Genomic DNA, 12241 nt, shown 5'->3' with positions numbered 1-12241 from the left:
ATGCATCATAATGTATTGTTCCTGTGTAATGGATGTTTAGTTACAGTGAACTTTATTTTGGACGTCAGCATGTGTGAGTACTCTTGTCACTATTTCCTAGTTTTTTATGTAGAAAAATGAAAAACCTGCAGGGAAGTTGAAAGAACTGTACAATAAACACCCATATATTCTTTACCTAAATTGATTAGTTTTAGCCACATTCACGTAATCTCTCTAAAACTGCTTTATACCAAATCATTTGAAAAAAGTTGTTAAGCATTGTGGCACTTTACTTCTAAATACCTCCACTTGTTTATCGCTTGAGAACAAATTCATTCTCCTACAGAATCACAATACCATTCTCACTTTTAAGACATTTAACATGGTTATAATAATATCGTCCCATATTCAGCATCCATTGATAATCCTTGGCTAAATCAGTTATTTTATTGGTGATTGCATATGGTGTTTTATAGTTTGTGTCCATTCCATGTTATTAGCAGATATTCTTTGATGAAGGACAGGATTCCACTCCTCCAGTTGTTTTTGTTGTTGTTGTTGTTTTATGTGTTTAGATTATATTTTATTGATTATGCTATTATAGTCCTGATTTTTCTCCCTTTACCCTCTCCCACTCAGCACCCCCAGTCCCTTAGGCAATGCCCCCTCCATTGTGCACGTCCGTGAGTCATGCGGATAAGTTCTTTTGTCACTCCATTTCCTATACTGTACATCTTCAAGGCTATTCTGTGTAATAACCTAGGTGCATTTCTTAATCCCCTCACCTCTTCACCCATTTCCCCATACCTTCCTCCCATGTGGCAACCATCAAAACACTCTCCACGTCCACGATTCTGTCTGTTTTTCTTGTTTGCTTAGTTTGATTTTTAGATTCAATTGTTAATAGATATAAATTTTTTGCCATTTTATTATTCATAGTTTTGATCTTTTTCTTAAATATGTCCCTTTAACATTTCATATAATAATGGTTTGGTGACAATGAACTCCTTCAGTTTTTTCTTGTCTGGGAAGCTCCTTATCTGTCCTTCCATTCTAAACGATAGCTTTGCTGGGTAGAGCAATCTTGGCTGCAGGTCCCTGCTCTTCATGACTCTGAGTATTTCTTGCCAGTCCCTTCTAGCCTGCAGTTTCTTTTGAGAAATCAGCCGATAGTCTTTCAGAGACTCCCCTGTAAGTAACTGTCTTCTTTTCTCTTGCTGCTTTTAAGATTCTCTCTTTATCTTTAACTTTTGGCATTTTAATTATGGTGTGTCTTGGGAGTGGGCCTCTTTGCTTCCATCTTGTTTGGGACTCTGTGCTTCCTGGACTTGCGTGTCCCTTTCCTTTACCAAATTAGAGAATTTTTCTTTCATTATTTTTTTCAAATAGATTTCCAATTACTTGCTCTTTTTCTTTTCCTTCTGGCACCTCTATGAGGAGAATGTTGGACATCTTGAAGTTGTCTGAAAGTTTCTTATGCTATCCTCATTTGGGGGGATTCTTTTTTCTTCTTATTGTTCTGATTGGTTGTTTTTGTTTCCTTATGTTCCAAATGATTGATTTGATTCTTAGCTTCATCCACTCTACTGTTGTTTTCCTGTAAACTTTTCTTTATTTCAGTGAGTGTATAATTCATTTCTGGCTAGATCTTTTTTATGCTGCTGACCTTGAGCATCTTTATAACAGTGTTTTCAACTCTGCATCTGATTCATTGCTTATCTCCACTTCATTTAGTTCTTTTTCTGGAGTTTTGATCTGTTCTTTCATTTGGGTTGTGTTGCTTTGTCTCCTCATTTTGGGAGCCTCCCTGTGTTTGTTTCTGTGTATTAGGTAGAGTTGGCTTGACTCCATGTCTTGGCAGTGTGGCCTAATGTAGTAGGTATCCTGTAGGGTCCAGTGGCACAGCCTCCCCTATCGCCCAAGCTGGGTATTTGAGGTGCACCCACCATGTGGGCTCAGTACGCCCTTCTCTTGCAGTTGAGGCTTGGTTGCTGTTGGCAGATCAACGGGAGGGATTTACCCAGTCCAGTCAGCTGCTGTGATTGCCTGTGACCCCTTACCATCAACTTCTACCCTCTGTGGGAGCTGTGCAGGGGCAGGGTGGCTGTGCTCTGACGTGATCTACAGCTGTCTACTGGGTGTGCTGATGCTCAGGTTTCCCAGGTAGTGCAGGCCAAGGTCACTTCTCACCTTTGTTTTGCCCAGGACGAGTCTGCTTGAGCTAGAAAGCAATCTGAGATGGCTGCTACTTGTGCTGGGCATGGAGATTTCCAGGCAAAACCAAGCTGTGAATCTAGGCTGGCTGCTCCTACTGCCAAGACTGGGGATCACAGAGGCTAACTCTTGCTTGTTTAAGAGGGCTTAGGAAGTTGTGAAGCATGAGCTAAGACCAGCCATTCATATGAAAAAGATTGGTTGGGTCTATAAGTTGGGTAGGGCAGAGTCTCTGGGGAGCCCCCAAGGTGGGGTCAAACAGTGTTAGGTTGATGGAGTCTGGGATATGGCACCAGCTTGCTGTCTGTGTGGCTTTGTCGGGGGAGAGTTTAGAAAAGGGACAGTGGCTTCTGCTTGCCTTGATGCCAGACAATTCATTTCTTCCCTGTATACCACTGGGGCCTTTCAAGCCGCTACCCTGTTGCTGGAGCTCAGAGGGAGGGAGTCTGAGTAGGTGAATCCATGTGTGGGTTCTTTCGTAGGAAGTGCTTTGGGCTCCAGCCATTTCTTTCACGGATTTAATCCCCTGACGGTTTTCTTACAGTCAGAGTTGTGGGTACTTATCTTCCTTAAATGGCACTGGAACCCTGGGCTGGGAGGACAGGTATGGGGCTGGGACTCCTTGCTCCTGAGATATCCCTCCCCAGATTTTTATCCACTACATGTGGGCAAGGGACCAGCCCGTTCTGTGTCTGTGCCCCTCCCACCAGTCTGGGATATGGTTTCTTTAATTTCGTAGTTTCAGACTCTCTCTTCCTTCCTCTCTCTCTAAATCAGTAAATATATCCTTGGGTGAAGATTAAAAAGAATGTCTTTCTGACCTAGAATCTAGTCAGTGATGATTATTAAGTCATTTATATAGAGAGCCTTTTCAACATTGAAAAAAACTTCTGAATAAAGACTGAATAAAGGGTAGGTATTTCATTTTGTAGGTGAAGAAACTAGTTTTTAAAGTTTAAGAAAATGGAAAATAATAAGTGTTGATAGGGATGTGGGGAATTGCAACGCTCATATTGCTAGTGGGTATGTTAAATGGTACAACTTCTATGGAAAATGTTGGCATCCTTCAAAAAGTTAAACATAGAGTTACCATAAGACACAGCAGTTTTGCTCTTAGAGAATTAAAATCTATTTACACAAAAACTTGTACCTGGGTGTTTATAATAATAAAAAAGTGAAAACAACCCAGATGCCCATCAACTGATGAATGGACAAGTGTGGTGTATCCACACAGTGGAATATTATTCAGCCATGAAAATGAATGAAGTACTGATACATGCCACAACATGGATAAACCTTGTAAACACTATGCTGTGTGATAGAAGCTAGGTACAAAAGGCCACATATTACATGATTTTCATTCTGTATGTCTAGAATAGGCAAATCCACAGAATCGGGAAGTACATTAGTCACTGCTAGAAATGGGGGAAAGGTGTTGGAAAGGGGGGATGTAGAGTGACTGCTAATGTATGGAATTTATTTTTGAGATGGTGGAATGTTCTGGAATTAGATTGTATTGATGGTTCCACAATATATACTAAAAACTACTGAATTGTACATTTTAAAAATGTAAATTTTGTGTTATGTGAATTTTATAGCAATACAAAAAGTACAAGAAAAAAGAAGTTAAATAATTTGTGTAATGTGGTAGGTAGGTGCTTGGTCAGACCCAAGATAGAAATCCCTTCTGGAAGCCAAGGCCATTTCCTGCCACCTGAGGTGGCCTGTAGTTTCTGTCCGTCACCACCAGGTGGTAGTATTGTTGAATAGAAATGTGTCCAGGGGAAAATCTATGGCTCTGCCCTAAATTGCTTTTTTTTTTTTTTTTAAGACTTTATTTGCTTATTTTTAGAGAGAGGGGAAGGGAGGGAGAAAGAGAGGGAGAGAAACATCAATGTGTGTCTGCCTCTGGGAGGTTTCCTACTGGGGACCTGGGCTGCAACCCAGGCATGTGTCCTGACTGGGAATCAAACCATGACCTTTTAGTTTGCAGCCCATGCTCAATCCACTGAGCTATACCAGCCAGGGCCTAAATTGCTTTGTCATAAAAGATGATTGTTAAAATTTAGGATGAAGTGTAAAAAAGAATTCTCACTCTTCTGTGCCTTATGATTGACCACCCACGAAGTATTTTTGCTTCACATGCACTAGAAACATATAAAGCTGTAGATCTCATGGCTGCGTTTTAGGGGTTTACAGTGAACAGAACAACATGTTAAATGGCACCAATCAATACAATCCAGACTTTGGAAATCTAGGATAAAGGATCGATTTTTTTCAACAAATTGTAAAGAAAACACAGGGAGAATTTTTAGATTAAAATTATTTAAGTATATCAATCAAATGCAATGTGTGTAGACTTGTTTTAACTCTGATTGAAACAAGTCACTGTGAAACATTTTTTGAGACTATTTGAGGAATTTCTTAGTCATTTTTAGAAACATATTAAGGAGCTATTTTTAATTTTGCAAGATATGAGATTGTGTTTTTTTAAGTATCCTCTTTGAAATACACACTGAATTATTTATAGTTGAAATGATAAGAAACTTAGGATACACTTAAAATGAGTTAATTCCTTTAAAAGGTGGTAAACAGCGGGAATAACCTAAAATTTATGAACCTAAACATGTACATTAATTTATACAACAAACATTCTTTGAACACCTGCTTTCTTTGAGGCGTGTGATTCGACTAGAGAGTGTTTTCGGAGCCGTAAGTATGAGTGACGGGCCTTGCTGATGGGGGAGCAGTAGTGGTGAGGGGATTGTAGTTAGTTAAGAGATTTAAGTTTTATTAAAGGAAACCTTTGTTTGTAATTCTATGCCCATAAATAAAAATGCACAAATAATAATTGTATAGTGTAAAAACTTTTTACACAGTAAAACCCTTGTGTGTCTAGCACCCGGCACAATTGAATTTTGAACAAAATATTGCTTGAAATATTGGATATGGATTAGAGTAGAAATGGAGATCTTAAGCAAGGAAGGAATTAAAAATTCAAGAGCAATATATCCTCTTAAAATTCCAAGCTAAATGTTGTCCTGGAGCTATCAGACTTGAAAAACCATCTGTGTGTGGATCTGCTGTAGTCTTAGGACAACTTAACGAGCAAAAGAAATATGGAATGTTTTTGTTTTATATATATATGTATGTATACATATATATATATGTGTGTGTGTGTGTGTGTATTTTATGCTAAAGGTTAAAACTTGTGCTATTTGTAACTGAGGAACAATTGTTAATTAAATCAACTCTTCCTATTAACAGGATTTTAGAATTTTATTGCAGATATTACTGGCTTTCAGGATTTATACATTTGATTTTCTCAAGGTCATCACCAGAGTAGGCTGCATTTTTTTAAGAGGCTCCGTATCGTTCCATACTTAAAAATCATCCCTGATCCGAGTGGCTTAGTTGGTTGGGCATTGTCCTGCAAAGTGAAAGGTTGCCAGTTCTGTTCCTGATTGGGTCGAGTACTAGAGACAACCAATAGATGTTTTCCTCTCACATTGATGTTTCTCTCCCTCTCTTTCTCCCTTCCTTCCCTTCTCATATAAAAAAAAAATCATCTAAACCCTGGCTGGTGTAGCTCAGTGGATTGAGCACAGGCCTGCGAACCAAAGGATCGTGGTTCAATTCCCAGTCAGGGCACATGCCTGGGTTGCAGGCCGGTTCTCTGCAGGCCAGCCCCAGCAGAGGACGCACAAAAGGCAACCATACATTGATGTTTCTCTCCCTCTCTCCTTCCTCTCTAGAGATAAATAAATACATAAATAATCTAAAAAAAATCATCTATTTGAAAGAATTTCTTAAGTTAATAATTGATTACCTTTAACAGTAAGACTGCAATCTAATTCTATAGTTAGTGGATTTGGTATTGCCATTCCTGGTGAAAAAGGTGATACTCTTTTTAAATTTTTTTATTTAGTTATTTATTTTTAGTGAGAAGGGAAGGGAAGGAGAAGGAGGGAGAGAAATATCTATGTGAGAGAGAAACGTGATCAGTTGCTTCTCATGGGCACCCTGTCCTGGGACCAAATGCACAACCCAGGCATGTGCTCTGACTGGGAATTGAACTGGTGACCTTTCGCTTTGCAGGACCACACCCAACCAGCTGAGCCATGCTGGGTCTGAGAGAGAGATTCTATAAAGTGGTTGCTTTATAGCCCATCTTTCTGATTATGAAACAAGCACAGATAGGCTAAGTAACTTGTCCACAGGTATAACATATAGTCATTTAGTGGCAGAGCTGCTAATTAGACCAAAGTTTTCTGGCTCCATAGTATTTAATTGATCGGGTGGTTGTGAAGATTCTTAGTTAATAAGTATGTCACATAAAGCAATGGCTGATTCCATGTGTGTAATAATTTTTAGGTATCAGTGTTGTGATTATCAGTACTTCAGAGAGAAACTCGGAGAGCCAAGATCTCCCTCTCCACAAGGAAAGAAGTTCCACTTAAACTTTTAGGCGGATGAATTGCTGCGAGGGTTCCATACTTGAACAGTGCCGATGAAACATTTAAAAACATTAGTGTGGGGGCTTTTTAAAGTAACAAATCTCTGAATTTCTGTGAAAATAACTTTATATGTGTTTTAAGTAGTTCAGGTTTGTTTTTTTATTAAGGATGTAATTTAAGTGAGTTTTAACTGCTGCAATTCCTGTTGTGACAGAATTTAAGCAGAGTGGTGGCAGGCCCTACCTCTCCGTGATTACGGGGAGAGGAAACCACAGCCAGGGGGGAGTGGCCCGCATCAAACCAGCCGTCGTGAAATACCTCACAAGCCATAGCTTCAGGTGAGTGCAGATTGCTGTGACTGGTAATGGCGGTTGCCCATGTATAGACATGAAGAGTGTGCTCGGAACTATTTGTTAAAGTAGTTAACTAAATTTCACCATCTAATTTTAGCCACAAAGTCATGCTTAAACTGTGGTATAACATTCCCTGCTGGATGTATGATGTCCAGTAAATCAGAAATGAAGAAAAAAAATGTGTTTGTTGAAGTAATCATCTGGCAAAACTATTTCTATCATACATTTAAAATCTAAAAGCAAGTATATTTGTATTTCTTTGATAACACAGTATTCAAGATAATTCATTGATATATATCATAGCTTAAAATTGCTGTTCGATTATCCATTTGAAAGGAAATAGATATCTGTGAATTTTGGAAGAATTTTGGAGCTTCTGCTGAAATATAGTTATGATTTTGGTTGTTTAAACTTCAGCAGAAACACTGTAGCCACTGTAAATTTCTATATTTTCATAAGTTAAATGTCATTAATGATTTTAGCTGACAAGTATGCAATACCTTTTTTAAAATAAGTAGTTATTATTCTCATAATAGGAAACAGCAAGAAAAGTCTAAGAATAAAGACTTTGTTGCTGGATAGATTCCCTGAGGAGGACATCTTTGAGTACCTGTGCCCTCACTACTTGGTTCCGTTAGTGTAGCACATTTGGTTTATGTCATGTGATCACTTGTTGTTTGGCTACATTATAGAAAAGGGACCATTAATTCTGAGCATAAAAAGAGATTTCAGTTACTTTTACAAAAGGAGTACTTAGACTGGAACATTATCATGTTGGGATTAATGATCTATTTTAGAGACTAGTTTTTTAAAAAAAATTCACACCGAGGGTACTGAAATTATTTCATGACCTGATAAATTAGACTTACCTATTATACTGGAGATTTCTTCTTGGTATTCACTTAGTGCATAGAAATAATGTAATTGAGACATCATCTTATCCTTGATACAGCATGCTTTTCTTCATGAAGGTCAAATTCAGGCTTGACAGTTTTGATAAATCTTGAATTGTGATAACTATTTAGTTAGGAATCAGCCCCAGCCTTAGGAATGTATCTATTTTGACAATAGATGAAAAGGAACATAACTATAGATATTGGTCCTGGATATTGACTTAATAATGGAGAGTACTTAAATAGTAAATATATTTAGCATAGGCATTTGGAATTGACTATAAAATACATTTGTAACCAATTTGAAATTTTTATCTTTGAAATGACTCTTTTCTTATTTCTGCAGGTTCTCTGAAATTAAACCAGGGTGCTTGAAAGTCATGCTCAAGTAAAATAAATGTCCAAGACTTAAAAGTGGAAAGGTTTGTAGGTTAAAATTAGTTTTATTTGCAGTAATTTAGTCAAGTTTGCTGTCAACATTCATTTTATCAGAAATAATGTCCAGTATAAAACAAAAATGTTAACAATGTTTTTCAAAATTCAAGAGAAGTTAAAATTTTTATTGAATCAAATGCCAAATATGTTGTCTATTTAAAATATTAAAGATAATTTTTATTGATTACAAAATGTCTTAGGAAAATTACCAGATCCAATTTTAAAGTTTGAAAGTGTGCTAATTCTTTCTGGGAAAGAAAGTGGTAACTTTCTCTTGAGTGCTGTTCGACACTTAGTGGCGATCTCAAGGTGTCTGTGAGAGGTGTTTAAAGCGCTCAGAGACCCAGTTCATGCCTTCCAAAGGCCGCTGCTAGAAAAAGAAGTAGTGGTAGCAACGGAAGAAGGTGGGGGGTGCTAACAAAAACACTTGAATGCTTTTTGATCAAAACTAAATACAAAACAATCATTTTATTTTGCCATATACTGGAGGGAGACATGCTGTTGTCCTGTCTTCTGCTTTGTGTTGTGTGTGATCTTAATCTCTTAATCTTTTCTTTTGTTCTGCGAGTGTGCATTTTCTAGGAGAAAGGTTGGGGTCTGAGGTTGTATTGCAGTTTTATACCTTCCAGAGGCAGACAAGTTTTCAGAGAAGGAGAAATGGTTAGATGTCTCCCAGATGCTGCTGTTAATAAGAATGGCTTCTAGAACTGTCTGTCAGTGCTTTTGAAACAGCACTGGAGAGCTGTCTTTTATACTGAGGCATGTGATTTCTGAACGGCAGTAAGGTCAAAATCTTGTTCACTTAAAAACAAACGTAGAAAACATTTTTAGTATAATTATAAAAAGAATCCTTACTATTTAAAAGTTTTTTACCTTTTAAAAAGAGCCAACTTCTGAAAGAAAGCCTTCATTGTCTTCTGTTTTTTGGTCAGCTAGAAAGTCCTGTATATGTCAATTGAAATTTCCTTTACACAAATTTAATGTGGGTAAAGTGTAATTGTCCAGTAGGAGAGAGTGATTAAATACATTTGACTTTGGATATGGAGAATAATTTCAACATAATATGATTTTAACAAACAGTTGTGTTGCTTAAAAAATCATTTGGATCAGGAATTAATAGGATTGAGCCATTGCTGAAAGAGTCCTGAATTACAGAATGGTTTCCTAAAATAACAGACATTCTCATGAACATAAAACTCAAAAACACATTTTTATATATTATGAAAAAATGCTTTTAAAAGAAGAGCTGTCTTGTTAAATTTATTTCCACAAAAACAAAAGTGTATGCTTATTATTTAAAAATAGTGACTATGTGGTATTGAAGTATTACTCATGTTTTATGTTTGTAATAATTTGTTCAAAAGGTGCCAACCATTTCGCATATGTTTTTTAATGATGTCTAGGAGAGTTGTATACATTACAAATAAAACAGTTCCTCTCAACGAGTTAAAAACTATGATTGTTAATGATATAAAATATTTTAATGTATAAATTAATACCGTGTAAGAAATGTGACCAGCAATACTGAAATCTAGAGTTGAGTGTGCAGCTGCATATTCATTTCCAGTGTTTTTGTATTTCCTGATCCCATTGAAAAATTCCTTTCAAGGAATTTAACTAGACTTATTTTAATGTTATAATTACAGCTAATGTGGGAGCAGTCAAAATGAACAAAAGATGAGGTTTTTGTGGCAGAAACCAAATGAAAGAAGCTATGTTTATATTGTATCAACTTTAATTTTATGCTTTATTTTGGTAAATCTAGGATATTTCCTCTTAATCTTCATTCAAAAATATATAGGCACATTTTACACATCATATGTGGTTTTATGAAGTTGTTTAATCCTAAACTGCCACCTACCCCACTATTTACCATAGTTTAAGCAACACAGAATTATGAGAATGATTTTTATAATTGCTCCTTTATTATTTTGCCCATTTCTAAATCCTGTATGCCAAAGGGAATCGTAGTTTGGGGATCATCAAATTTTTCACTTTTGCACATTTCTAAATCCTGTGTGCCAAAAGTAAAAACAGTGTGGGGATTTGCAAAGTTTTTGTGTATTGGTTTATATGTGTTGGCACATGATTCATTAGAAAGTCTCTCTGCAGTGTATTAGTAGTTCAGACTTGCAACACTTCTATAGTGTGGAAGGCTGTAGTAACAGTTCTATCTTTCAGTATTCTTTACCAGTATCTGCCATGGGGAAAAAAGAGAACTAATATGGAAACCACAGGAGACAGTTGGACTGAGGGGACCCTTAACAGTATTTTCAATCCATCTACTTCCTAACTTGAACCTGAGAAAGAGAATCATGTTGTCTCCTGTTTATTAGCTGTTCCTGTATTCCTATATTATTTTCAAACTGAGGCTTTTCCCAATTTATTAGTGTTTCCATATTACTTACAAGTCTATGGCCTTTAAATGTAGGACATACTGTATGGTAGAAATTCTGACATATTTTAAAGTGTTATGTGTATTATAACACATTTTAAAAAGAAAATCTGAACAGTTCTGTTGCATTGTTTCTGATTCTTTATTTCTTCTTATTATTTTTTAAATTCAAGTGTTTTGTATGCTTGGAAAAAGGACACACACAGTAACAAGCTTGGCTTTGAGCTGGAAATTGGAAAGTTTGAAACTCAGGAAATTGCTCTGACAATGTCTTAACTGCTCTCAATTTAAGAAAATGACAAAATGTGTAAAGAATACAAAAATAATGTTTGCTGGTTTTTTTTTTAAGTGCTTTTTCTGAGTGCTTTCCCATTGTGCAATGAGGTGAAGTTTGGTAGTTTTCCTGTGTAGTGGTTAAATATTGTTTATTTTTATTTACATGTTAAAGAAATTAAAATGTTTGTGTGCCCAAATTTTATAAAGTAAGTTTATGTAGAATGTTTGTTAATGGTGCTTATTTTTAAAATGTAATTCAAGTTTACAGTATTAATTAATGCCTCTTTAGAGAATTGAATAGAGAAACAAGGCTGGAATATATTTGTGTCTCAAAGAACCTTCTGGAACTTCACATTGTATGATGAGAAATTGTATTATTTTCCATGAAGTTGAGCAGTTGACTTTAATGGTCCAAATGATGAACCTGATAGTAACAAATGACTGAACTAACCGTGAGACTTCTTAATAAGAAGCTACAGCTACAAGACTGCGGCCAGCTATCAGTTGGAGAATATATAATACAATTTTCAGACAGTGTATCAGAAACAATGTTTTTATTTGTGCTATAAAGAAAATGTAATTTTGCTGTTAACTACTTTTTTATTGAAAATGTTTTATAACTTTGCTTCAAAAATTTTCTTATGAAACCATTTGCAGATTACATACTTAATTTAATAAAATACTTTAGCCACAGTCCAGTGTGAGAAAATCTTTTCTTTGATGTGGTAGGGTAAGTGGTTTTAAATATTAAAAAATACTTTTATGTGTATCTTTGTAATCTCAAGGGAAAAGTATTTAAAAGTTTTACTTCTGTACCACAGCTTTATTCTAGTTTAAATTATTTTGTTATAACAAATATAGGTCCACTTTTGAACTAGATAAATGGATTAGCTAGGTTTATCTTTTCATACCCTTTTATCTTTTGCCAAATGTATAAAATTAAGATTTGTGTCTCAAAGAGACTTGAATGATACTTTAATTAATGTTAAAGACTTTTGAACTTTAACTCCAGAGCAGAATAACTTATTCAGCAACTTAAAAATATTTATTTGATGAATGTTTATCAGTACTTGTTACTGGGGATATAATGTGAGATGGAGCTTCTATCTACAGGTATCTCAATATTGTCATCAATTATTTTGTGTATAGTGATACATACTATGGAACACTTTCATATACATTGTATTTTAAGACTCAAGAAAATTTTTTTATATAGGTGTCTTAAAAAGACACGAACTG

At 35.8% G+C, this 12241-nt stretch overlaps 1 protein-coding gene across 4 annotated transcripts in view; it reads left to right on the top strand.

Moving 5' to 3' along the window:
- The window catches only part of N4BP2 (NEDD4 binding protein 2), a 98977-nt gene extending 87946 nt beyond the window's left edge, over positions 1–11031 (top strand). For 3 of the 4 annotated variants that reach the window (XM_037064300.1, XM_037064296.1, XM_037064297.1), the window contains 2 exons: positions 6865–6988; positions 7101–8181. In XM_037064300.1, coding sequence (XP_036920195.1) covers positions 6865–6988; positions 7101–7161 — 185 coding nt within the window. In that variant the 3' untranslated portion in view covers positions 7162–8181. Of the gene's footprint in view, positions 1–6864; positions 6989–7100; positions 8182–8242; positions 8319–8913 lie in introns of those variants that run through there. The other variant, XM_037064298.1, reaches the window with a different exon arrangement.
- Positions 11032–12241: the final 1210 nt, after the last annotated feature.

The sequence above is a fragment of the Sturnira hondurensis genome, unplaced genomic scaffold (genome assembly GCF_014824575.4).
Source record: "Sturnira hondurensis isolate 20B ecotype Veracruz unplaced genomic scaffold, ASM1482457v3 Scaffold0015056, whole genome shotgun sequence".
Lineage (NCBI taxonomy): Eukaryota > Metazoa > Chordata > Mammalia > Chiroptera > Phyllostomidae > Sturnira > Sturnira hondurensis.
The sequence above is the reverse complement of the archived record's forward strand: the minus strand, read 5'-3'. Positions and strand labels throughout refer to the sequence as shown.